The sequence below is a fragment of the Capra hircus genome, chromosome 7, assembly GCF_001704415.2.
Source record: "Capra hircus breed San Clemente chromosome 7, ASM170441v1, whole genome shotgun sequence".
Lineage (NCBI taxonomy): Eukaryota > Metazoa > Chordata > Mammalia > Artiodactyla > Bovidae > Capra > Capra hircus.
The window spans coordinates 103,284,030-103,310,821 of NC_030814.1; the positions used below are offsets into that span (position 1 = coordinate 103,284,030).

Below are 26,792 nucleotides of genomic sequence, written 5' to 3' on the forward strand. Positions count from 1 at the left end.
GGGTCTGGTGTCCAGACCCCAGAATGCCTCTAAGACAGCCCCCCAACCCGTCAAACCATACCCTTACCCTCTGCTCGATTCTGCCCTCTGAGTTCTCTGAATTGCCCTATCTCTGTCTCCATCTCCAGCTCTCATCCTTGTTACTCAGGTTCCCACCAATGACACTTCCCTAGCCTCCAGGAAAATTACAGAACCCCGACCACACTCATCTTCTCTCTGGATTCCCCTCCCAAGAGCCCCTTCCACCCCAGATCTGCCAGTGTCCTCTTGGCAACCACCCCTCCCTCCCCGTTTCCTGCACCTCACGTCCACCCCAGCCTGCAGCCTTACGTCATGGCTTGGTAGATGGACTCGACGCCGTAGCGCATGGCAAATTCGTCTACAATCTCCTGCGCTGTCTCATCATAGTAAACTTTCCAGGCGTCATCACCCTTGGCATCTGGGATCTTCACGACCCCATTGTTCTGCACGTCTGTCACGAAGTGGAACAGGTTCTGCCACCACAAGGGAGAAGGTGTCATCGAGAGTATAAGGGGACACAAAGGGCCAGAGATCCCAGGTAGAGGGCAGCTTACCTCATTCACTGATCTGTTTACTCACTAATTCATTCATCTCTTTGGTCCATCCACCACCCATCCATCCATCCATCCAACTACCCCAAATTTCAGTTATCCCTCATCCATCCTTCCAACAGTTCAACTACACACCCATCCATCTGTACGTCTGTCCATCCACCCATCTACCCACCTATCCATCTATTCATTTACCCATCAATACAACTGCCCCCAAACCTACCTGTTCACTTATCCACTCTTTCAAAAATTCAACCACACATCCATCCATCCCATACATTTACCCACAACTTCACTGTCCATCCAATAATTCATCCTTCGGCCCATCACCCACCTATCCACCCATCAAGTTATTCATCCATCCATCTTTCCATCCATTATCCATCTGTCCGTCCATCTACTCACCCACCTATCTCTCCAACTATCTCCGATTCACCAATTCAACTCATCTGTACTTCCAACAATACAACACACATCCATCCACCCATCCTTTCGTCTTTTCACACACTTTTTATCCACTCCTTCATCCATTCAACCAACAAACTGAGTTCTCTCCAGGAACCCCCAGGCAGTTAGAAGAGACAAACGTTGGCACAAAGAACCTAACTGTGAGTGTTCAGGGCTGAGACAGATGGAAGACCTGGAGTTTGCTGGTGGGAGTCCATTCCCCTTCCCAGAGGAGGGGGCCCTGCAGATGGAACTTGATTGATGGGGAGGAGTTTTCGGAGCAGAAAGAATGGCATGGGGGACGGTCTCAGAGGCCCAGAGGAGTGTGGATGGTATGGTCAGAAAGAGGAAGAAGAAGCTGGGGCAGGTAGGAGTGGTGAGCGGAGGGAACGTGGGGGATGAAGCTGGACTTCAAAGGCAAGGTGGAGCAGCGGGCCTCACCTCGTGCAAACAGGTGTACTGGACGTGGTACGGAGCCACCTTCTCTTCGCCTTTGATCTCCACACTGATGTGCAGCCGGATGGCCCCCGACACAGCAGATTTGTCAGTCCGCTTGTCTGCAGAGCAGAGATGATGGCCGTGTCAGAACTTTCCCGTATAGCCCCCGGCTACTTTCACGTGTCATGACTGCAGGCCTCCCAGACTCCTTGACAAGGCCTAGGAGTTTCTCCTTAGATTGGCTCCCTAGACTTGTGTCTCTCCCATTAGACTAGAATTCTTAAGCCCTGTGTCTGCCTTCTAACTAGGATCCCAGATCCCTCTCCCAGATTAAATGCCTTGGTTTGCATCTCCTTCTTTATACTCAGAGCCTTGCTTCTTCCCGAGGCTGAGTTCTCAGACTCTGTCTTCCTCATCAGATCAAGCTCCCCAGCATCTACTTGATTGATTCTCTTAGACAGGATTCCTAGATCTGTGCCTCTGTCCTCAGACTAGGATCCTCAGGTCTTGCTTCCTGCCTCCCCCATCAGAATGGGAGATCTAGATTTCCTCTGACCAAACTAAGAGGTCCAAGACTCTGCTCACCCCTCTCAGACCAGGGTTCTTCCTCTGCCCTTGGTGTGGGCTCACAGGTCCTACTCATCTTCTTAGAGTTCTTGGGTCTATGGCCCCAGCTCTCAGATTAGGAATCCCCAAATCTACCTCTTCCCTCTTCCCTCAGGCTGGATTCTCAAAGTTCAGTTCCCCTTCTTAGCTTAGATGCCTGGCTCTGTGCCTCTCTCCTAGCAGGACCCTCTGATCTTCTTTCTGCCTCCTGCATCAGAATGGGATACGGAGATTCTGTCCCTCCCTCACTCTCCCAAACTGAACTAAGAGATGCCTAGGTTCTGCTCACCCTCTCAGCCTGGGGGCTTCCTGTTCCCGTCAGACTGGGCTCACAGCCTCTGCCTTCCTCATCAGATGGGGCCCCACAGACCCTGCCTCCTGCATTAGACTGGGCTCCTAGACTAACTCATTTGCACCCACTCTCTTCCCTCCAGCCGGGCTCCCCACTTCGGCTGGGACTCCCCCTCCCTGCCCCCCCCGAACCCCACCCTTGCTCACCCAGGTTGTACCACACGTCCATCTCGCCACTGAGGGTCCGCACCTCGATGATCGTCTGACCCAGGAAGTCATCGGATTCCCTCTTGAACCGCTGCTTCACGCGAGATTTGATATCGTCGTCCTCATCCCAGACGCGCACCTTGATTCGGTCTGAGGAGTTGTGGCATTCACTGCAGAGGGGAGGAGGAGGTCGGGGCAGGGCTCCTGAAGCCGCCCCCCTCCACCCCCTCCGCCTTCAGCTGCCCCCTCAAGAAGCTCCGTATAGGGGGCCGCAGCCAGACACTTACAAGTGAAAGTTCTCCTCCCACACGGGGTTCAAGTTTCCATAGATGGTTTTTGTCCGTTTCTTGGTCTTCCCAACCTGGACGGTGACATAGGGGTCACTGGATCCCGTCTTGTCCTTTGCCTGCAAGCCCTGGGCACAGACCACTGGAAGACACACAAAACAAATACACATGTGGGCTCCAGGAGTAGGCAGGCCAAGAACAGTCACTCCCGCAGGCCCCACAGGGAACCCCTGTGCCGAGGACGGAGGGCTTTGCCCTGGCCACAGGAGCCGTAAGCATACCCACTGCGCATGCAACGCGGGGACACCTCACCCAGTGAAGAAGGTGAAGGTGCCCCAGGGTCACCCCTGGGGCGGGTCACTCTCAGGCGTATGCTCTACACTGCCCCCATAAGGTCCCCAGAAGAACTGAGCCGCCACTTGCCCACAGTATGACCTGACTGGCACCCTCCTCTGAGCTTCTTACCTCGCTGCTCCCAAATTCAGGGAGGGTCTGGAAGCCCTGCTTAACTACTTGTTTAAATCCTTCCTGCTGGCATCTCCCACTCCATCCAAGTCTCCATCTCCCACTGGGACTTTCTGGGACAACATCGCGGATACCCATCTGCCCTGAAATCCTCATCTTGTCATCTGTTTCCAGGGAAATCCCAAGGAGGGTGAGGAAGGACCTCTCAGGTCTGGGAGCTCAATACTGTCCCCTAGTGGTTGCAGGTGTCCACAACATCGCTTGCTAGGTGGCACCCTGCGCGCATGCTAAATCGCTTGTCGTGTCTGACTCTGCGACCCTATGGACTGTAGCCCTCCAGGACTGTAGCCCTACATCCCCTCTGTCCATGGGATTCTCCAGGCAAGAATACTGGAGTGGGTTGCCATGCCCTCCTCTAGGGGGTGTTCCCGACCCAGGAATCAAACTTGCATCTCTCTTATGCCTCCTGCATTGGCAGGCAGGTTCTTTACTAGAGCCAGTTAGTAGGCCTTATTCCCTCCTGGTGTCACTTCCCAATATTCCTGGGTGCTTCCTGGGTTCACCTCCCAGATAAACTGCTTGCCCTCATCTCTTCTTCAGGTCAGGTTCTAGCGTCTACGAACCGAGAGTTTGGGGACATATATGCCCAACTGTGGGCGCAAACACGTACACCCAGCCATGAGAAAGTCACGGAAACCCTCAGATATGTGTAGCAAAGGGAAGGAAGGAGCGTGCGAGGGAGCGCAGGAGGCTCAGATGGGACCCCGTGGCAGCCCCTCCCCGACTCCGCGGCCTCACCAGTGATGCTGATCTTGGCCGACCACTTGGACGTCCCGTCCAGCACGCTCTGCTTGACCGCCTTCATTTGCTGCGTGTGTGCAGTCTTGGTCACCGCGAAGATCTCCTGGATGAGCTCGAAAATCTCGGGCTTGTTGCGCTCCCGGATCTTCATGCGGTCCTTGAGCACCATGATGATGTTCTGCGTCCGGTCCTCCGCCCCGTGCTTGGAGCTCTTCTCCGCCGCCCCTGCGGACGGACGCAGACAGGCGTCACCTTACACAGTGCACCCCGTCCCAGAAGCGACAGCCCTGATTCCTACTCCAGGGCTTCCTCGTCCGCTGCTGCGGGGTTCAGGTGAGTCACCGCACCCCAAGCTTGAGATAGCAGTGGGTGCTCAGTTGCGGCTGACTCTTTCAGACCCTGTGAACTGTAGCCCGCCAGGCTCCTCTGTCCATGGGATTTCCCAGGCAAGAATACTGGAGCGGGTGGCAACCCACATTTTCCTTCTCCAGCGGATCTTCCAGACACGGGGATCGAACCCGAGTCTCCTGCATCGGCAGGCGGATGTTTTTTTTTTGTTACCACTGAGCTATTTGGGAAGCACTAGAGATATCAGAGCTCCTACCAGCTCTCTGAATCCTCCCCGAAACAGGCCTTTCCCTCTAAAGTTCCCACCCTCTGTCAGCCCCTCCTGTCCTCGTGAGTCCCCTCCTGCTCTGACCCCAGCCTTCGCCCAGTCCCTCCCCTTCTCTTTCTCCTCTGCCCAACTTAAGTCCTCTCTGTCCTTTGAGTTAACCCTAACCATAATCCATTTTTCTCCGTGGAAAACCTCTACCTCCCATTAAGCCCGCCCCTTGTACAGTTTATTCGCTTCCCAGGTGGCGCTAGCGGTAAAGAACCCTCCTGCCAAACGTGGAGAAGGGCATGGCAGCCTACTCCAGTGTTCTTGCCTGGAGAATCTTCATGGACAGAGGAACCTGGCGGGCTGCAGTTTGTGGGGTCGCTGAGTCGGACACGACGGAGCATGCACGCGCATCCTTTCCAGAGTGTACAGTTTAGCTCCTCCCTGAGTCCTGCCGCACCCCTCTAGGACCTCCCGCACTTCTCCCTTCCCAATACTCCCCAACACGGTCCAGCAGCATAGCTCCGCCCCGCCCCGCCCCTCGCCAGAGCCCCGCCCCCATCATTAACAGTCCCACCCCTTGGCCTCCGCTGGGCTCCCGCCAGCGTCCAGCACTCACGCTGCAGACAGTCTGCATTGAGCAGGTCCTGGCACTTCTCGTGGCACTTGACACCGCACTCGGTACAGCGCATGCCCTGCCGCGCGATGCCCCACAGCAGCCCCTCACACTCGTAGCAATAGGTGGGTGTGGTGGCCGTCCACACCTCGAAGTTGTGCGGCGTCGTGCACGAGATAGGGTAGATTAAGGCTTGCAGGGTCTTCTTGTAAACGTGATTTTTCTGCAGGGGAAGCAGGGCATGTGACATAGAGCCCTCACCTGGGGGCACTGGCTTCTTCCCTCTCCCTCTCCCCCTTCCACCCCGGCTTGCTGAGTATGGGAAAGTCCCCGTCCCTCCCCCACCTCCACACTGTCGGAATCCATAGACTATGCGCTGTGTTGTCGAATTCTGTAAAGTGAGGAGTGCCTGTCTCTGCCACACCCCACTTCCTTTCCTCCAGGAGCTCCCAGCCCAGTCCACCCTCCAACCTGGGGAAAAGAGCCCCACACACCAGCTCTTCGTTGTTTAAAGTGCTGGATGCCAAGGCGGAGGTGATGCCTGCTTTTCTGGACTGGACAAGGGACTGGAAACAGGGAAGTCCCCAAGGGAGTCAGAAGAGTCCATTGACACCCAGGGGTTATCGCCGCAAGCAGAATCCGCGGTTTGAGGCCACCAACCACCGATTCAGGTCACAGCCACAAACAGGAAATAGGTCACAGCAGTGAGAGCATAATGGCAAAAAAAAAAAAAAAAAAATTGGGAAGTAACAGAAGCTCCAGGTTAGAAGAGACCCTGGAAGAGGAGCAGCTCCACGTCTCTGACTCAGCCCTCCCTCACCACCATGGACCAGACTCGGGAACTAGGCCGTGGTCACCAGCCTCAGAACAAACCCAGCAGCCACAGCATGAACCAAAGTGGGGAGTCAGCTGCTTTCCTCCCTACCAGTGAGCTGCAGGACATGCCAAGGCTCCCTCCCCAGAACCCATGTGCTGAGGGCCAGCTGGAAGACCCCAGTGCGGGGCGGGGGCCAGCTGGAAGACCCCAGTGCGGGGCGGGGGCCTGGGGAGGACAGTCAAGGGCCTGGGTCGCCATCACTCACCATGGCCTGAAGGGTCCAGGCAGCACGCAGAATAGAAATCAGATCACATTAGTTTCAGAGAATGCCTGGCCAACCCCTAGCCCCAGGTCTGCCATGGGCAGTTGCACAGGCTGAGCACTGCCTGAGGCAGGGCTGCTCTGCTGGGGGAGGGGAGGGCACAGGCGCTCACCAGGTCGCTCACGAGTGGGATTGGCTTCCTCTTGCGGATGTCCGGCATGCTATCAATGATGATGAGACCACCGCCAGGGCTGCAAGACATCCAGGGACGTCAAGGGCCCAGGGAAGTCCCCCTTCCTTCAACGGACATTATCTTAGCCCTGGGAAGGATACCTGATCTCCCCAGGTATTAAGGATTGAATTATGTCTCCTCAAAAGATACATTGAAGACCTAACCCCCAGTATCTCAGAATGGAACCTTATTTGGAAATAGAGTCATTGCAGGAGTAATTAGTTAAGGCAAGATCATACTGGAGTAGGATTCACTCCTAATTCAATATAAGTGGTATCTTTATAAGAAGAGAGACTCACAAGGAGAAGACGGTGGTGTGATAATAGGGGCAGAGATTGGAGTGACTCATTTACCACCCAAGGAATACCAGGGACTTCCAACAACTACCTACCAGAAGCTAGAAAAGCAAGCATTCTCCCCTACAGATGTCAGTATGACCCTTGCCAACACTTTGGTTTTGGAATTCTGGCCTCCAAGAACCACAAGAGGATAAACGCTATTGCTTTAAGGGCCCCGTTTGTGGCAGTTTGTTACGGCAGCCCTAAGAAATGAAGACACTGGGCTTCAACTTCCTGGTCTGAGAAATGGGGAGATGATGCAGTTGCCCACATTTAATAAAAGTTCGAATTAAGGCAAATCTAAATAAAAATATATTTAAGAAATCAATGAAAACTTTATGCTCAAAATTGGAAATATATGTGCATATTTAAAGTCTATCCTGGAAGAAGGGACTTCAAAGCCCATGGGAAGGAGGAAACAGGAAATGGTATACGTGCTATTTTCTCTCTGCTGCTTTGGCGTAGCTGGTGAATTGGAATGAGGGCTGTGGCAGATGCCCGCCGGCCTGTCCAAATCCACTTTACTGAGAGACTAATCCGAAGACAGTTCAGGTATGGTTACTGTCCTGAATGTTCCCATTGGCCAATGAGAGTGATGCCTGTGGCCAGTGACCCCGGACAAGCCCTGGGGTGCTCTTCATGCACCAGCACTCCCTGAAGGATCAGACAGAGGCTTGGGGACGGCTGAACTCTGTCTCTGCTTGGCTGCTTCCCCGGCCTGGCCCTGCCTGTGATGGAAGCACCCTTGAGAGCGCTTCCTGCATAAATCATGCGCACAGGAGCCCCACTTTCAGACCCTGCTTCCAGGGCTGCTCACCTGGGACACTTGCCCACCTGGGAGTCACAGCTTCAAAGAATGTACAAGGGAAAGTAGTAACCCTCCAGCTGCCATTTAAAATATTAGTGCAATTTACAGACATCTTTCGCATCCCCTAACCACACTTAATCTCCCTGTATCAGGGATTAAGGGTTGCATTGTGCTGGAATGCACAAACGCTGAAAAAGCACCCCGGAAAATCGGTAACTTAAGAAACTAGACATGGAAAATGTTCCATGTAAGAACAGCTAGTGTCATGAAACAGCCAGCTACGGGAGCAAAATTCTGAGAAATGCGGAACTGAAGCAAAAAATTCACTCCACGGTTGCAGCTGTATCATGCAGTAAGTGGGTTTCTTCTTTACCTTACATTTTGTCTAGGGGGAAATGGTCTTGAATTATATGAGTGGCTTGGGCACGACCTCTCTGGACTCAGTTTCATCATCTGTAAAATAGGGGTAGTGGGCCCCCCGTGGGTTCATTGTGAGGATTTCATGTGTTACTATCTTCGGCTCATGCTGGTCACGAGTTTCTTTCACTCTTGCTCAATCTGTCTCCTGTCTAAATGGAATCTCTCCCTGCTCTGGTTGGGCTGAGGCTATGGTGCGAACCAGCCTCAGGCTCTGGATTCAAAACTTCCTGTTTCTCCCCACCAAGATCCATTACTCACCCGCCTTTGAACCACAGGGACTTGGACATTTCTCCTTCTCCCCGGGCCTGCAGGACAGATAGATAGATTCAGTACGGTTGCCCTTTCCCAGGTCAGCACAGGTATCACACCCACAACCATCTCCCCTTTGTGCTGAGAGTCAGAAAGCCTGGGTCCTAGTCCTCACTGTGTATCCTTAGGGAGCTCACTGACTTTTTCTGGGCCTCAGTTTATCCATCTGTAAAATGAGAATGGAGATACTCTCTTCCACCAACTTCAGTGAACTTTAGTCCCCTTGTCTGTGAAAATGGAGGACTTCATTGAGCATCATCTCAAGCAACAGCTCATGCTCTATAGTCCTGGAATTCTTAGAGGCTGGCTCATAAGATCCTATTATTTAATTATCTCACCTGATTATCTGATCTCATGCCCCAGGGCCTTTGCCCAAGCTGCACCACCTGTCTGTATGGTTTCCCACCTTCATTCTCAACCAGCCTCCATCTATCATTTAGGTCTCAGCTAGACCCAAAGTCAACACCTCTCACTATGCAGCTAAAGGGTGGCATCATGGGGGCGGGGATGGGGGGGCGGTGTGGCGTGGTGGCGGGCAGGGAAGGGAGAATGGTCTGGCACTTTCTCCTGAAATACTGTTCAAGTATTTTGAATATCACTTCACTTTAAGTATCACCTCCTTCAGTGAGTTTTCCTGATTGCCAGATTAGCTTTACGCCCCTTCTATGGAACCCAGAGGTCCCACTCATGTTTATTTTTTCTTGTCATATTATTAGTTTCATTACAAGGGTAGCTGCTGCGTTTTTCATTTAATTTGTTGACTTAGGGAAAGTTAGTCAGTAGCCTTTTCACAGCGTATTCTTTGCTACTCTTTGAATCTAGAGCCATGGGAATGTATAGTAAAAGAAAATTCTACTGCACAACTGAGAAGAAATTTGACCTGAAACTTTTGTAGCTCTGATAATTGATGGTCTGAGACTTTGGGAGTCTGTTTAGGATCTCCTCCTCCTGCCAGCCTCACCCCAGTTTGGGAGGTCGCTCTGGATAACAACACTGCTCTGTCCCCAGCCCAGAGAAGGCTGAATGAATAAAGGCCTCATTCCTGCTGCCCATTAGAACAGTTATCCTGACCCTGACATTAATTCTATTTTTCACCTAATTCCTTTTCCAATACTGACCAGACTTCAGACCTTTCCCTAATCCCAACACTGACACCCAGTGTGACCCCAAGCACTGGCCTCTTCCCCTAACACCAAGTCTAACCCTGAACACTAATGTTTGGCTGCTGCCCTAACCCTGATGTCCATTCCTGTCTCTGGCCTGTATCCCTGTCCATGAACCTGGCCTCTGAACTTGGCCGTAGCCATGCTCTCAGCTTAATTTCAGCTCCAGGTTCTACTTCACTTCTTCTTCCCCACTTAGAAGTCCAGGGCTGCCCTGGGGAGGTTGGACGTGGCTTGGTGGAGCCAGCAGGTTGCACCGGAGAGTAGGTAGGCATGGGTAGGGCCAGGGAGGAGTCAGATTGGGCAGGCGCTGAGCTGGGAATGGTGGGGCTGAGCCAGGGCAGGTGTGGGTGGGGCTAAGGAAGGGGGAAGTGGGTGGCATGGGCTAGCGTGGGCAGGGCCAGGAAAGGGACCACAGTAGTAGACTGGGGCTTGGAAGGAGTGGGGAAGTGGGCGTGGACAGGCTGTCACGGGTGTGGGTGGGGCATGGGCGTGGCCATCCTGTCATGGGTGTGGGTGGGGCATGGGCGTGGCCAGACTGCTGCTGCCACTCACCTCCTGCAGCTGCAGCCGCACTTTGTTGAAGGCGCGCAGCCAGTTGGCCTTGGCTCTAGACATGGAGTCCTGACCCTCTTGGCCTTCCTCGTCTTCTCGTGGCCTGAAACTGAGGCAAGGGGTTTCGTGATGCTCCAGGGCCGGCACTCTCTCCACCCTCCACTGTCTAAGCGATGCTGGGCCCTCCACGGCCTCCCTGGCACTTCAGAGATACAGTGGCCCACCCATGAGCCTCCGGCCATCCTCAGCTCCCCTCCCCACTTCCCACATGCCCATCACCTCTCTGACACCTTCGGGTCCCCCGTGTCCCCTTGCCACCTTCCTGGACCTTCTGCAACTTTGTAATCCTATCTGCCCAAGATTCTTCTGATGCTTATGTGACCTCTCCAACCCTGGAAAGCTCTCCAGCCCCTCACAACCCCCAAGATGCCTTCATGACCCTGCTTGACCCACTCTGACCCCACTGAGCCCTTTCTGACTGCCAAGACCCTCCTATCCCATCCTAGACCCATGACTCTGTGAGAGCCCTCCTCCCCATTCCCCAGGTCTACACTGACCCTACCATGACGCCACTGACCCTGTGACCTTGTGATACCCTCAGCCCCTTCCCATTACCTCTCCTCAGCCTTGGGGGCCTCAGGCTCCTGCTCAGATGCAGGCACTTCCTCGGGCATGGCTGGCTCAGGGGCCACCTTGGCTACGTCGGGGGCTTCAGTGGGCATGGCTGGGGCCTGGTCCTCTTTCTCGGGGGCGGCAGGTGGAAGGCTGACACGCTTGAAGTCCTTGGGCTCTGCCACGGCCACCTCATCTCGCATGGCATAGCCTCGGACGTCATCCGGCACCTCCTCCTCCTCCTCCAGCTCTTCCTCGTCTTCAGGGAGCTCCTCCTCCTCCTCCAGGAAGTCCTCCAGGTCCTCATCCAGCTCCTCATCCAGCTCGTCCTCATCCTGGTCCCAGCGCGGCGAGTCCTTGTGGTAGCTGACCGAGCTGTGGCAGGAGTGGTAGGAGTCCCGGTCCCGCTCATCCTCTAGCTCAGAGCCCTGCAGGCTCTGCTCATCCGGGTCGAAGTCCTCGCTCAGCTGTGAACTGCCTTGGCTCAGCTCCCCTGAGGAGGCGTAGCGGCTGCTGCCTGTGGGGCTACAGGGTCGGGCCAGGGCTCAGGGGCTGGAGCATAGAGCTGCTGCCCGTCCCAGCCCTGGTCACACAGGTTCCCTCACCCAGTCATTCCCTGGGTTTGTCATTCCCTTTATTCCCAGCATTGGTGAAGCACCTCTGGGCACCAGGGAAACACAGCCATGAACCAGAGACAAAACACCTGTTCTTAGGTCACTGACTATCTTGGGGGGCAGGCAATAAAATCAGATTGATGACAAAATCAGTGCCCTACTGCACGCTTATCTAGGCACTGTGGAAGCTGTAAAGCATTCACCCACATGTTGAGGACCCCGAATGAGTGTCCCTGCCACAGCCCCCTCAGAGACCTAGCCCTCCTGCAACAAACATAGTTGCTCCTGTCCCCTGATGCCTCCCCTACCCCCGCCTCAGCCTGGTTCTCCACCTGTTGAGCCCCCTCCATTCATCAGGACTCCCCCTCAGCTCCACCTCAAAGACATATGTGTAACGCGTCCACTTCCTTGCATCCTGGGCCCCACGTTAGTCCAGGCTCTGCCATCTCCATTAGACGCTGTCTTCCTCAATGTCCACTTCTCTCCTGGACATTAACATTTTCCATGAAAGCCACAAAGGGGTTTATCGGAATCAGAAACCCAATCCCAGACCTCCTCTGTTCCAAACTCAACCATAAAAGTAAAGTTAGTCGCTCAGTCGTGTCCGACTCTTTGTGACCCCATGGACTGTAGCCCACCAGGCTCCTCGGTCCATGGGATTCTCCAGGCAAGAGTACTGGAGTGGGTTGCCATTTCTTCCTTCTGGGGATCTTCCCGACCCAGGGATCGAACCCAGGCCTCCCACATCACAGGCAGATGCTCTAAAACCCCATGCCATGCTCTTCACCTCTGTGTGGCCCAGGCCCTCCAACTTCCCTACCCTCAGCTGCCTCCATCCTCCCTTCTCTCCCCCTGCTCCAGCCACACTGACCTCCTGACTGTCCCTCCAACACCCTAAACTGCTCCCCCCTCTGGACCAGTGGTAAACAATCTGCCTGCCAATGCAGGAGATGCAAGAGGCGCAGGCTTGATCCCTGGGTCAGGAAGGTCCCTTATAGAAAGAAATGGCAACCCACTCCAGTATTCTAGCCCGGAAACACCATGGACAGAGGAGCCTGGCGGATTACAGTCCACGGGGTGGCAAAAAGAGCAGAAGGCAACGAAGCAACTGGGCCCTAGCTCTTGCTGTGCTCCCCCAGGAGCCTCCTTCCTTGCCTGCTTTACCTGGGAAATTCCTTCAGTGCCCACTGAAATAGCACTTCTTTGGGTGAGTTGAGTCTCCTTCAACCTCTAGTCAGGTCAAACCTACCCCCATCCACATTATATGCTCCTTATATGCACCCTGGATCACACTCAGCATAACCAGGGAAAAATATCTGCATGAGGGCAGACACACAGGCCACCTCTCAGCCCCTTCTAACCACTCATTCAGACACTTAATAAACAGCGTTCCTTGTCTTAAACACTTCCTCCACTCTCAGTGAAGAGGATCCTCTTTCTCAACCAGCTCCTGGGATGCCTTAGGTATCAAACAGGGGTTCCCCTGCCCCGCCCCGCCCCATCCTTATTTGCTCAGCTTTGTGTGTGATTGACTGCTTTTCATGGCCTGTTCTTGTAGACAGCAAGGATGGGGGAATCCTTAGGTATTATAGGGCTGGAACAGACTCCCAGCTCCCTCTGCTGGTGAATACTCCCAAAGATCACTCCCACACATTCTGGGTTCCCAAGTGAGGAGCATGCCTAGGACTGGGGTCCCCACACAGGTCCCACCTGTGACACCAGGCACCATGTAAATCGCTCCAGGCCGCAAGACAGTGGGACTCATGGTCCCCAAGGCACCTCCCACCCCAGCTCTGACATTCGGGAGCCAACACAATTCTGATCCCAGACGCTTCTCCTGGATCCCATTGAGTTAGCCACCAAGTACCTCCCTGTGTGATCTGGCCACGTCTACCTTTAGCTGAGCTGTTTTCTCTGCCTGGAATTCTTCTCCTCAGACTCCTCATTTACCCTTCGAGGGCTAGCTCCGGGGCACCTTCCTCCAGGAAGCCCACCTTGCCCTTTCCCACCACCAGGGCATCCAGTTGTGTCCCTCCCTTAAGCCAAGCCCTGACCTGCAGGATGGGATGTCTGTTCCTCTGGGGACACGCAGTGCCCACACTGGGCAGCAGGACCAGGGTGGCACGGGATGGTTTCTGCCTGTGCACCCGCTCTCTGTTGTGTGACCTGTTCATGGGAAGAGTGGACAGGGCTCCCCCTTTTCCATTCCCACCCCTCATTCCATCCCAGGATTGCTTACAATAAACACACTCTCCCTGGGACATACAGACACACCCAGGGCTACAGAAGGACAAGACAAGCCCATGCACACAGAATGGGAGCGAGTCCGGGACCAGCTCTGTGCACACCCTGCTTTGAGACCCGGGCAACTCGCTGCTACCCTTTGAGCCTCAGTTTCCCTATCTGTAAGATGGGCACTCTTCTGCTTTTTTCCTCCAAGAGAAGACTTTTCCACCTACGAAAAGAGCTCATATTTTCTTTATATATGGTATCTTAACTCTCCTTTCAGCTGTTTCCCGTACGTTGAAACTTTGTTCCAATAATCGCATGAGTCTGAGCCAGCTTGGATATGCAAGTGATGATGCTTTACAAATGGTAGTGGTTGCAAAAATGGTAGGAGAGACTGTTAGGGAGACAGGAACGCTTCTGAAGATATTTGGAATAAGGAAGTCACTAATACAAACAGAAAGGGATCTAATTCTTTGTTTTCAGGATTGCTCACACACAAAGGAGTTAAATGAAGGATGCTAGAGTAAATCCAGGGTAAGACTAATTCTACTCCCTCTTACATCACTAAGTGGTTTACCTTGAGTATGTCATTTCATTTCCTTGGACCTAAAAAATAAAGAGGCTGGACTAAATGCTCGATTTTATTTTCTCTCTTTTGAAGCCCAGTTGATTTACAAAGTTGTGTTAATTTCTGCTGGACAGCAAAGTGATTCAGTTATACATATACGTTCTTTTTATATCCTTTTTCATTATGGTTTATCAGAAGATATTGAATATGGTTCTCTGTGCTGTACAGTAGGACCTTGTTATTTGTTCATTCGATATATAATAACTTACCTCTGCTAAGCCAAACTCCCATCCCATCCCTTCCCCAAACCCTCCCCTTAGGCAACCACAGGTCTCCTCTCTATGCCTGCAATTCTCTTTCTGTTGCGTAGACAAGTTCATCTGTGTCATGTTTTAGATTTCACATATAAGTGATGCCATATCTTAAATATTTGTCTTTCTCTTTCTGAGTTACTTTACTTCTTATGATCATCTCTGCTGCTGCTGCTGCTAAGTCGCTTCAGTCGTGTCTGACTCTGTGTGACCCCATAGATGGCAGCCCACCAGGCTCCCCCATCTCTGGGATTCTCCAGGCAAGAACACTGGAGTGGGTTGCCATTTCCTTCTCCAATGCATGAAAGCGAAAAGTGAAAGGGAAGTCGCTCAGTCGTGTCCGACTCTTAGCGACCCCGTGGACTGCAGCCCACCAGCTTCCTCCGCCCATGGGATTTTCCAGGCAAGAGTTCTGGAGTGGGGCGCCATTGCCTTCTCCGATGACAATCTCTAGTTGTATACAAAAATACTCTGGAAAAAGTTCCTTCTAACACATGTCATCTATAAACTATCTGAACTTTCTATGGTATGTGCAAAACATAGGCAAGTTTAGCATACAACTTGTTTAAATACCTGCAAAAAAAATATTGTACTGGATGGTGCTAAAGAGTGAGTAGGGAGGACTTCCCTGGTGGTGCAGTGGATAAGAACCCACCTGCCAAGGCGGGAGACACAGGTTCGATCCCTGGTCTGGGAAGATTCCACATGTAGTGCAGCAACCAAGCCCTTGCGCCACAACTGCTGAGCCCGCGCTCTAGAGCCCGGATGCCGCGACTACCGAAGCCCTCGCGCCTACAGCCTGTGCTCCGCGACAAGAGACCAACGCGATGAGAAGCCAGAGAAGCTATAAGAGAGTAGCCCCTACTCGCTGCAAACTAGAGAAAGCCTATACAAAGCAAATCCAAAAATAAGAAAATAAAAGTTAAGGAAAAAGTACTGAGTAGAGAGCTTATCAAGGTTTTCTCCAACTTATGTTTTCCCCAAACTCTCTAGAGTGTTGTCCAGTGGAAATCTTTCCTGTCCATACTATCCAACAGAGTAGCCATCCGTGCATGGCTGTTGAGCACTTGAAAAGCTTCCAGTATGCTGGAGGGACTGAAATTCTATTTTACTTATTATTTAAAATTTGAGCTTCCCTGGTGGCTCAGATGGTAAAGAATCCACCCTCACTGCAGGAGACCTGGGTTCAGTCCCTGGCTTGGGAAGATTCCCTGGAGGAGGGCATGGCAACCCACTCCAGTATTCTTGCCTTGAGAAACCCATGGACAGAGGAGCCTGGAGGGCTACAGTCCATGGGGTCGCAGAGAGTTAGACACAACTGAGTGACAAAGCACAGTGCTCAGCGTTTAAAATTTAACTTTAAAAAGCCACTTGGGGCTGCCATGTTGGATGGCACAACTCTGAAAGCTCATTTAATTCGATGGCACAAAGAGAAACCATTTAAGATTTCTTTTCTGCTTTATTCAAAATAAAGTGATTCTGAGGGTTTCTCCAAATCTCAACATTTGTTTACATCATTAACGTTTTTATCAAGAGTTGGAGAAGGCTTGCCATTCAGGAGGCTGGATGGCTATGTTTAATACCAGGTTTGCCCCTGAATTTTTAATTGAAGAATAATTGCTTTACAGAATTTTGTTTTCTGTTAAACATCAACATGAATCAGCCAGAATGTGGTCAACCCAGGGGTGGTTCTAAGCGTTGCTGGGAGCAGAGAGAACGGTGGGTGTCCTTGCTGATGATGTAGAAAGAACACCACTTCTGTCCAGCTGTAGGATCTTGGGAGGCTAACTTTGCAGCATGTGGGTTCCCAGGTGTCTTTTTAGGGCTGATAGGCAGTATGGCATTGTGTCTGTGGTCATAGACTCAGAAGTCTGCTTGACAGGGTTTAAATTCTGGCTCAGTCACTTAGTAGCTGTGTGATCTTAAGAAAGTCACTTAATCTCTCTGCTTCATTTTTCACAGCTGCCCCAAGGCACGTGGGATCTCAGTTCCCCGACCAGGGATTGAACTTGCATTCCCTGCACTGCAAGGCGAATTCTTAACCACTGGACCACCAGGGAAGTCTCGTAAAACAAAACAAAACAAAACAAAAAAACCTGGCACGTAATAAATGTTCAATTAGCCAGCATTATTTTTCTTGCTTATAGACATGGCAGGACCAAGATCAGGGTGAGGCAGGTGCAGCCGAGTCTTGCAAGCGCAGGTTCAGGTCCTGCTTTTACTTAAACTGTGTATTTTCCTCATCATGGATTTGTTAGGAAATTCACTGAAGTGCGACTTATATACAACAAAATTCACTCTTACGAAGATACATTTTGGTGAATTTTTTGTCATGGGCTATTTTGGCACTCATTCTGATTTTTTTAAATATTGCACTGACATATTGATCTTGATGCCTGAGATTTTTGGCACCCTCTAAATTTTGTACTTGAGGCAACCTGAAGTGTACCACACTTGCCCCAGCCTAGTCCTGGACCTATGTTACAGGGTTTACCTCCAACTCTGCTATATCGGAGGCCCTGGTGTATGTGTGAACTGAGCCTAATATCTTATTTATTTACTTACTTATATGTTCTATTTTTAATTTTCTTGGCCACATGCCGTGAAACATCTGGGACCTTAGTTCCCTGACCAGGGATAGAACCCCCAACCCTGCATTGGAAGTGCAGAGTCCTAACTGCTGGATCACCAGGGAAGCCCCTGATCTAATATCCTACAGAGATTTGAGGGGTCATATTAATAGAATTGGGTTTCCCAGGTGGTGATAGTGGTAAAGAACCCACCTGCCAACACAGGACTTGTAAGAGACGTGTGTTTGAACCGTGGGTCAGGAAGATCCCCTGGAGGAGGGCATGGCAACCCACTCCAGTCTTCTTGTCTGGAGAATCCCATGGACAGAGGTCTCAAAGAGCCAGACTCAAACTGAAGCCACTTGGCACGCACATGCATTAATAGAAGTATAGGTTCAACAAGAGAGTAGAGAACACTCAAAATTTTCATCCTGCCCATCTTTTAACGAAGGAAATGCATTCTTTGGGGAGCAAACATTTCAGAAGAAGACCCATGACCAGTAATTCACCAAGCCACTGCTTGCCGCCCAGCGGGTTCACCACAAACACCTGTCCTCATGATGATTTGCCAACTGTGTGACCTCAGGCAAGTGACTTAACCCCTCTGGGCCTTGATTGCCCATCTGTGAAATGGAGTCAATAATATTCCCACCCAGAGAATGAAATAAGATGATGAAGGAAAAATGTTGGACCAGAGCTGGGCACCCAGTTAGCTCCAAATACTATAATTTGTGTTATTTACCTAACTACACAGCACTTTCAGAAACCGCCCAAAGTGCTTTACAAATATCCAAGCTGTTTAATATCATGTTTGCTGCTGTTAAGAAACCAGGATGGGGGAGATCAAGTCAGCGAAGGGGGGAGATCAAGTCAGCGAAGAGGGGAGCAGCAGGCACACATTTCAGTGTCCTGGGCTCAAGGGCCAACACACTGTGCCCATGTAAGCCAGGGGACTGACCCTGAGGTAGGTCTGGGGACAGCCTCCTTTGAAAGGAGTAGTGATGGTGGCTGGGCTGGGAAGGGGTAGCTCCTAAGTCACTGCGCCCTGGTGGCAGTGGTAAAGAGCCTGTCTGCCAATGCAGGGTTTGTAAGAGACGCGTGTTCGATCCCTGGGTCAGGACGATTCCCTGGAGGAGGGCGTGGCAACGCACTCCAGTCTTCTTGTATGGACAGAGGAGCTTGGCAGGCTACGGTCCATAAGCTCTCAAAGAGTCACACACACGCCCGTGCCTGACTAGCAGTGCCCGTGGCTGCTGGTCAGGAACATAGAGTCGGGGGCCACCAGGAAGACTGAGCGGGACCACGAGCCACCCACGTGCTGGGAGTCTTCCCAGCATTACTATGTTTCACACCACCCTCATCCCCTCCCCATCTCTGGTAATGCCCATCTCTTCACCCACCTCCTCCCCTAAGCAGTTAGAGAGTACACAGGGACCAGAGGGCTTTAGCTGGAGTGCCAAGGAGCCCCCATTTTGCAGGGGAAACTCTTAGGGGCTTTGTGACTTCCTTTTCCTCCTTCAACCAAAGCAAACCCCTTTTGATCAGGCTTGCGGAGTTTTCTTGGTAAGATTTTGGGTAAAGAAAATTTCTACTGCCTACAAGAAAGCATGGATGCTGCTTCCTTAGACCACTTGCCTCCAGCTCCCTCCAGCCTCCTATTCCTCTCTCCACTCCAGGAGATAGAGTGGGACACACACAGACACACACAGACACACACACACAGACACACACACACAGACACACACACACACACACACACACCCCCTCCACCCCACAGTGACTACCTGAGGGCCCGTGGCTCGGAGAACTCCTCATAGCTGTGCATGGAGTCGCTGTAGGACTCCCGGGAACCCAGGGGCGGCGGGCGCACAGAATATTGGTGGACCGAGGCGTTGGGCTGGGACGTGGTGTAGTAGGGCGGCGGGATGCTGTTGCTCGTCTCACTGCGGTAGTCACTGTCGCGGTCGTCCACAGCACTATCAGGGTCATCATCTGGAAGAGAGAGGAGGTGAGGGGACAGAGTGAGCAGGGGAGGCAGAGAGAGAGTGAGCACGCAGTGGAGGCCAGCACAGTCTCTCAGACTTAGGAGGGTCTTCACTGACTGCTAACCCAAGAAGAGGAATCTACCAAAATGAATAAAGGATCTTGGGTCATGTTAATAGAGGTATAAGTTTTAGAACAAAGGAGGTGAAAACCTCGCTTTTCTGTATGTGGGTCAAATGGGACCTAGAGCCTGGGGACGAGGGTAGGTCCTACAACGTGAAGAGGACAGGAACAAATTGGAAGGTGTCTTTCAGCTCAGATGTGAGAATGGACCAGTCCAGGCTCTCTGGAAACAATATGGGTTTTTCCATCAGGTAATGAGTTTCCCATAATGAGAGTCACCCAAACACTTAGGGGGAAGTTGGACGGAGACCAGGAATACAAGGTAGAGGATAAATGCTCTTTAACCTTCAGAGATTTCTTGATATCCTAGAAAGGTGACCCAGACCTGAACTCACATGTATAGGAAAGGGCTCTGACAAGGTATTGTCTCCCTCAGAAAGATTAGATTATTGGGTTGGCAACACCATCACAAGCCCAGAATCTATCGCTCAAGTGGAACAAGGTAGGGTTGCCAAACTCCAGGTGTTTAGTACGAATTAAAGGATACTTTAGTTCAGTTTGCTTTCCTTAGTAAACAGAAAACAGATTTTCTTTCTCAGTAAAAAGAAAACAGTCTCAAAGGATGTTAAATTGTGGTGGGAACAGGAGAGACTCAATTTATTTGGAAAGCAATACTTGAGCTGAAAAGAAGTGAGCTGCCTGCCCCAAATTACCTTCCTGATTGGGTCCCCCATGGTACACTAGGCTGTGGTACCAACTTACTGGTGATTTTAAACACCAAGAGGGTGGGTTAGACTTTTTATTTAAAGATTTTTTTTAACGTGGACCATTTTTCAAGTCTTTATTGAATTTGATACAATATTGCTTTTTTTTTCTCCCCAATCTGTAATCTTAGCTCCCCAACTGAACCTGTACTCCCTGCATTGAAAGTGCAGAGTCTTAACCACGGGGCCACCAGGGAAGTCCCTGGCTGATACTTTTTTTGATGCCTTTAAGCATTTTTGCTCATCTCCTAGATTTTTTTTTTTTCGCTTTATTATTTTAACTTTCTAATTCCTTTTCCCTCTAATAGAGTCTATCTCTTTACATTAAAAAAAAGGTTGAATTTTTTAAATATGGTAAACAGTTAAAATATTAGTTCCATCCTTCGCCTAGAACTAGCTATCTGATTCAGTCTCTATTTTGCCTCCAGAAAAACCTTAAGTTCCTTTTTGGCCGCACTGCTGGCTGTAGCAGCGTAGCCCTGGCTGTCCTTAGCGTAGCTCTGGCTTTCCGATTTCTCACTTAACGTGGGCCACTGTGACCTGCGAGCTTTTCATCCTGTCCCTGCCGTACGACCACCACCACCTGATGTGCTGTGTGCTGACAGCGCTGGCGTCAGAGGCAGAAACAGATGTGAATTTCCACAACTTAGATGTATGAGCTTCAGGGTAAAACTGCTGGGCCTTCAGGCCTGCAGTGGGGCATCTGAGACCGCGGACAATGAGGCAGGGCTACCAAACTGCCCCCTCACCAACTTGCTTTCTACAGTTATTTGGGTTTGGAGTCTACCAAATTGCCCTTGAGCAGGCCAAAATATTTCCATGCACATGAGACTGTGCATGTTCACCAAACTGATTTTTTTTTCAGACAGATTATCAGTTTTTAAGGGGAAGATTGCTCTCTGTTGGATTCTTTCTGCTTTTGCCCAGACTCTGCTCTTTACCAAATTGTTTTTGACCAAATTGCCTGCTTCTGCATAAGACATTTTCAGCCACTTTTGTTTTGACAAAATGATCTGCTTTGGGCCCCATTGTCTTTGCTCTTCTTGACCCAATTATTGGTACAGGCTTTTGCTAAATTGGTTTTAATCCAGAATGTCTTTTTTTTTTTTTTTAAACTGTATTGCTTGTTTGTGTGAAACTGCCTGTGACCAAGCCTTCTTGTCTGCCAAATGTCTATTTTGGCTAAGCTGGCTTCTGATCAACTTGCTTTGACAAATTCTTTTGGGTCAAAATACAGCTGACCCTTGAACAATACAACGGCTAGGGACTCCAACCCTCTGGGCAGTTGAAAATCCACGTGTGGTTTTATAATTGGCCCTCCATAGTCACACTTCTGCATCCGTGGATTCAACCTACTGGGACTGTGCAGCACTGTAGTAGTATTTACTGAAAAAAATCTGCATATAAGTGGACCTGTGCAGCTCAAAGCCATGTTGTTCAAGGGTCAGCTGTATCTGTAAACAGTTTTCCTGATTCTGGGGTCAGGAAGGTCCCTTGGAAAAGGGAATGGCAGCCTACTCTAGTATTCTTGCCTGCAGAATTCCGTGGACAGAGGAACCTGGCAGGCTACGGTCCATGGGGTTGCAAAGAGTCGGACACAACTGAGCAACTCACACTCTCCTGATCCTGAAGGGAGGGTGGGGTGGAGCTTGTCCATCAGGATGTGGGGATGGGGTGGAGGAGCCTCCAGTTGATGGAGTAGAAATCAGGAGGTAGATACATGCTCAGACTAGAGGACTGGATTTCTTGGGAAAAGGTATGGGGGAAAGGGAGCTATTCCTTAGAGAGAACACAGTCCTCTAATCTGGGGAGAGGTGGCTTGTTTCCCTTCCCTGGAGGCAACTTGGAGGAAGCCGTGTGTGTTGGGGGCGGGGGGTGGGGGTGCTTTGGGAGCTGAGCTCTCCAGGGTGCTATCTGCCTGGTGGGTTCTCTGCCCAGCTGCTCTGTCTGAGACCCTCTCCCCTCCCCACCCACCAGCCTCTGAGTGGCACTGGGGCTGGAGGAGGGCTCCAGGTGGAGGAGGAAGATGGGGAGACAAAAAGAGGAAGAGGAGGAGAGGAAATGAGGTTATACATGGGGAGCGAGGTGGTGGGGGGACCACAGTGCCCAGCTGGAGACAGGCAGGTCTCCTGTCTAAATGCCCACTCCTCCCCGCTGAATCCCCCCACCCGAGTGATGGGACCCACTCCCCGTGAGACAGATCATGACCCTCAAGCAGATGTTAGCGATGGGGGCGCGGAGGGCACAAGAGTGGTCTTGCCAGTCCTCTGGCCTCAATGCGTCAGCCACAGGCTCCCCGCTTCCCTGATCGAAGGGGCGGGGCCCTCATAGTCTCCGAGGTGCCTACCTCCCCGTGGCCTCCCAGAACATCAAGCTGAGTACTTACTCTGCTGCTCACCCCAGCCAAAATAATTCCAGTTGCCTACAAAGAGAAGGGGCAGAGACAATAAAAGGGAGCAGACAGAGGGGGAGGGGGGCTCCCCCATCCTCCTCATTCTCCCCATCTCCTCCTCCCACCCGGGACCCCATGCCCTTTCGCCCTGAGGATCTTTCCCGAGTATCACTTTAACCACTGACTTCTGTTGTACCTTCACTCACCATCTTGGGAAGAAGGCAGGATATCCTCATTGTTTGACAAGACCGCAAGCTCAGCCAGGAAGTGATAAAGAGGCCATTTGGACCCAGGGTTTTCCATCTCTGAAATCTGGGGTCAGCACGCCTCATTCCTCTCCCCCCACCTCCCCATCCTCCAGATAATGAAGGAAACACTGACCTGGAGGTCTTCAGCTTTGAAACATCCCTGTTGTGTGAGTTTTTATTTTAACTATTCTTATTTTATAAGTGAGGACACAAGGCTCAGAAAGGTTGAGTGAATAGCCTAAAGTCACACAGCCCGAGCGTCAGAACCAGGGAGAGAATGACACCTTCACTACCTCAGCCCACCTTCTGGCATCTCAGAAACACAGCTTGGACCGGAATTCTGACTCCTCTGACATTCAGCTGCCCCCTTTGTGAACTAAGGGTGATAAAACAGTCCCAGGAGAACTTGGAGGTAAATGCTGGGTGGTAGGTCCCTTCTTAAACTGAACCCACCTCTGGCTTCAGGTCACCGGCCCAGGTGCCCTTTGTCATCTGCTCCTGCCCCCACCTTGCCTGGCCCTGCTCCCAACACAATCCTTCAGTGACCCCATTCACCAGAGAGGGGGTTTATAATTTCTTCAGAGCAGCGGTGATCCCTTCTCTGGTGTGGAAATCAAGGGACTTTCTCCATCTCACACCCGCAAGTGAGTGTAGGAATGGGGTCCTTCATTTGCAGTGGCTCAGCTCCTCCCTCCACCAATCTCCATCATCACATATCCTGGGCATATGGTGGGCGGGGTGGACGACGGATACAGGAGAGACCATGAGAGGGGAGGAGAGAAGGATGGGGAAGCAGATGGAAGAGGAGAAACAGGTTGAAGGGTGGGGTGGGGGCCAAGTGTGGTGGGTATGGGTTTTGCCCAGAGACTATAATTTTCACTTCCCCATCTCAGAGGACTTGGAGGGCGCTTTAAGGAGAAAGACACCTCCTAGATCTTTGAAATGCTGGTCTGGGGGCATCCGAGTGTCTACAGGGCCAACCAAGGAGGATGAACACTCTTGAGAAGTCCAGCCTTTGGTGAAGGAGCCGTGTACAGAGGAATACAGTGACCATCACCATTAAGAGATACAGCACAGCGGAAAGATAAGACAACTCGGAGTCCCTGGGACCTGGGTTCAAACCCTGGCTCTGCCTCCTGCCATGTGTGTGACCTTGGCAAGTCAACCCTCCTCTCAGACCTCCACTTCTTTATCTAAGAAAATAGGAGCCTGTTATACATGTGTTGGCAGGATCGTCTGTCTGCACCGTCTGACTGTGGGCTGCTTGGGGGTCTGTGCTGGCCTCAAGAAAGTTTGTTGAATGAGTTATGGGTCCTCATCCAGGACCTAAGGAATGGACTTGAAGACTCTGCAAAGTGCTTTTCAACCCTCTAGATGTCCTGCATTCCTCCAAAGAAGATCAGAATGCGGGGGGCTATCAGATGCCCCTGTTTCAAAGAGAGGAACTCCAAGGACCAGACAAAGACCCTGGCATGCCAGTGGCCACGTGGCAAGGCGATATTCACACCGAAGTGCCAGACCTTTCCTTCCTTCCACTACACTGTGACTGGATTCTGTTCACTCTTAGGACCCGCATCACTGGAGGGGAGTGACCCATTCATTACAGAGGATAGTCATGGGGTAGAGGAAGGAGAGTTTCAACTGGTGCCCAGGAAGGAGCTGAGAAGTACTTACAACACTGATTGCTGGGAACAGGAAGAGGCTTGTCTTGCTCATCCTGGAATGAATACTGAGGGGGAGGGAAGGAGAGAGGGTTTATCTCAGTGGGCTGCCAGAAGCCATGGCCCTCTGTTCTCTTCTCCCTTGACTTTCCCTGCCTCCTAAGTTCCCTCCCTCTGGAGGAGGATACAGCTGTCCACAGAGGAAGAGGGAGACAGATACACAAAGACAGTGAGAAACAGGTATAGAAATAAACAGAAAAAGAAACACAGACGAGGGAAAAAACCAGAGGGGAAAGAAAGAGAGAAGAGAGAACATTGAGGCAGGGAGCTAAAGAAAGAAGAAGGTGAGAGCTGAGTTTGGATAAAAATTACTAACAAGTGAGTGATACTCCCTCTGCCCCCTGCCTCCAACTAAAGAATGTTCTAAACTTGCCTGCTCTTTCTTCCCTGCCCTTACCTTCTGAAGACTGTCTTCTGGGCCACACTGGGTTTTTGAACTGTGAGAATACAGAGCCCAGAAGAAGGGGGATGGCAGGGAAGAACAGGTACAGGGGCAAGGGCTGGTGGGGAAGGCAAATTTTTAAGAAACGCTGAAAGTGTGACTTGAGAAGTTGAGAGCTGAGGGGCAGAAAGGGGGTTTTAAGAACTGTAATGGGGCCTCTGCATCTCCTTGAGAGTATTTAGCAAACGCAGAACCTGAGTCCGTTGATAGCATCATGTCCTTGGGCGGGCTCTCTGTTCCTTGACACCATCATTGGTTTGAGACTGGACCACATGAGTCACAGAATTTAGTCAGGTTACAAAGAGTTAGAGACACAGACACAGGGGAGGACAAGCGGAGAGAGAAATAGAGGGTGGAGGACAGGGGGAGACAAGGAGAGAGAGGAAGGTGATGCCAACGCTCACCTCATCCTGGTCCCGCATGGCGTTCAGCTGCTCCAGCTTCTTGGCCCAGTAACGGGCCTCCTCTTCGGGGATGTCTGGAGGCAGAGGCCTGGCCGTGAGCCTGGGAGCCCCTCCCTGCCCCTCAGCCTCCATCTAGTGCGTCCTGCCCGCCTATGGGGCTGGTCTCCAGTGAGTGGGGAGAGAGGCCAGGAGAACAGAAACACCCCCTCCACCATGCCACCCAGAGCTGCCCTGGCGATGAATGGAAGACGGGAGAGGAGGCGCGTGCTAGCATTACCAGGAGGGGATGCCATGGGTTCTTGGAAGGATGACGTGGGGGAACTGAGCTGCTTCCAGGAAAGGTAGAGAGGCTTCTCTGTGTCTCTGCCTTTGCTTATCTCTGCATCTGTCTGTCTCTCTCTGATTCTCTGTCTCTCTTTGTCTTTCTGCCTCTGTCTGCATCTTCTCCGTATCCAGCTCACTTCTGCAGCCTAAGACCTCACCAAGGGCCAGCCAGGACGGCTCAGATCTGAGCCCCAGAGCTTGAAAAGCACTGTCAGCCCACTGGTGGCCTGCAGGAGCTGGAGTGGCCCAGCAGGCCCCCCTCTCTGCTGACTGTGATCTGGGAGACGCTCTTCTGGGGAGGGGGAGCCTCATCCTCAGAATGAAGGGTCATCTGATGCGATCGGGCACGTTCAGGATGGTATGGCTATAGACACGAAGGGTTATCCGGATCCACCCAGGCCTGGTCATTCTCCTGGGGCTGGGCAAGGGTTCCTCCCCACGCCTCCCCAACCACACTCACCTAAGGGCAGCTCAAAGCGGGTGTCAAGGAGGATGCGGTGGAAGGTGGGGTCCTTAGTGCCGCAGATCTCGCTGTCCGCCATGATGACCTGAGAGTCCAGGGTCAGCCACTCTCCAGGGCCCTCCTGGGGGTGGTGGGGTGACAGGGGGGAGGGTCCCGCGTGAGGCCAGGTGAGTCACACTTCTGCCGTGCTTGGGCCAGCAGGCCTCTGCTCTCACGTGACATGGCTCTCTCCCTTCATCTCACCCTTGTGCCAAGAACAAGGGCCACATCTTCACTTCACATAAGGAAACCGAGAAGGGTCACAAATTCAACGCATCATGGTGGGTCCCAGAGAGAGGGACCTGCAGGGTCAGGTAGGGGTGGTCCCAGCCTTGCATAGCACTCCTCATCCCTACCGAGGGCTCAGCTTCAGATAGAGGGCCTGATCTTACCACCATCCTGGGAGGAAACCCCCCGAGTGAATGAACCAGTCCCCCTTGGTTCAGGAAAACGAGCTCTTGAGCAGTGGGGTCCACTCTGAACCTCAGTTTTCTTCATCTCTCAAAGGGGACTGATGCTCTGTAGCCCCAGGGAGAGGCTGGCAGGGGTCAGGGGAGCTGTCCGGGGTCCCCGGCCATAGGTCATGGTTGTCCCAGATGACCAGGCCCTCCTCACGCTTGGGGGAGGGGTCACTGAGGACACTGTGGTTCAGCCACAAGGCTTCCTTTTGGAATCACCTGCCTGGACTATTGCACCCCTTTCTTCCCTTTCCATTCACTCATTAAAAAATAAACCTGGGCTTATTGGCCC

At 51.9% G+C, this 26,792-nt stretch overlaps 1 protein-coding gene across 7 annotated transcripts in view; it reads right to left on the minus strand.

Moving 5' to 3' along the window:
- UNC13A (unc-13 homolog A) overlaps positions 1–26,792 on the minus strand; it is a 66,658-nt gene that overhangs the window by 26,403 nt on the left and 13,463 nt on the right. For 6 of the 7 annotated variants that reach the window (XM_018051391.1, XM_018051396.1, XM_018051395.1 and 3 more), the window contains exons 5-21: positions 26,001–26,124; positions 25,217–25,290; positions 24,324–24,378; positions 22,396–22,431; positions 18,924–19,131; positions 10,851–11,372; positions 10,236–10,344; positions 8,467–8,513; positions 6,583–6,661; positions 6,414–6,419; positions 5,826–5,897; positions 5,335–5,554; positions 4,112–4,339; positions 2,849–2,990; positions 2,562–2,731; positions 1,461–1,576; positions 331–494 (exon numbers count right to left, since the gene is read on the minus strand). In XM_018051391.1, the coding sequence (XP_017906880.1) occupies positions 331–494; positions 1,461–1,576; positions 2,562–2,731; positions 2,849–2,990; positions 4,112–4,339; positions 5,335–5,554; positions 5,826–5,897; positions 6,414–6,419; positions 6,583–6,661; positions 8,467–8,513; positions 10,236–10,344; positions 10,851–11,372; positions 18,924–19,131; positions 22,396–22,431; positions 24,324–24,378; positions 25,217–25,290; positions 26,001–26,124 (2,372 nt within the window). The remainder of the gene's footprint in view (positions 1–330; positions 495–1,460; positions 1,577–2,561; positions 2,732–2,848; positions 2,991–4,111; positions 4,340–5,334; positions 5,555–5,825; positions 5,898–6,413; positions 6,420–6,582; positions 6,662–8,466; positions 8,514–10,235; positions 10,345–10,850; positions 11,373–18,923; positions 19,132–22,395; positions 22,432–24,323; positions 24,379–25,216; positions 25,291–26,000; positions 26,125–26,792) is intronic. The other variant, XM_018051392.1, reaches the window with a different exon arrangement.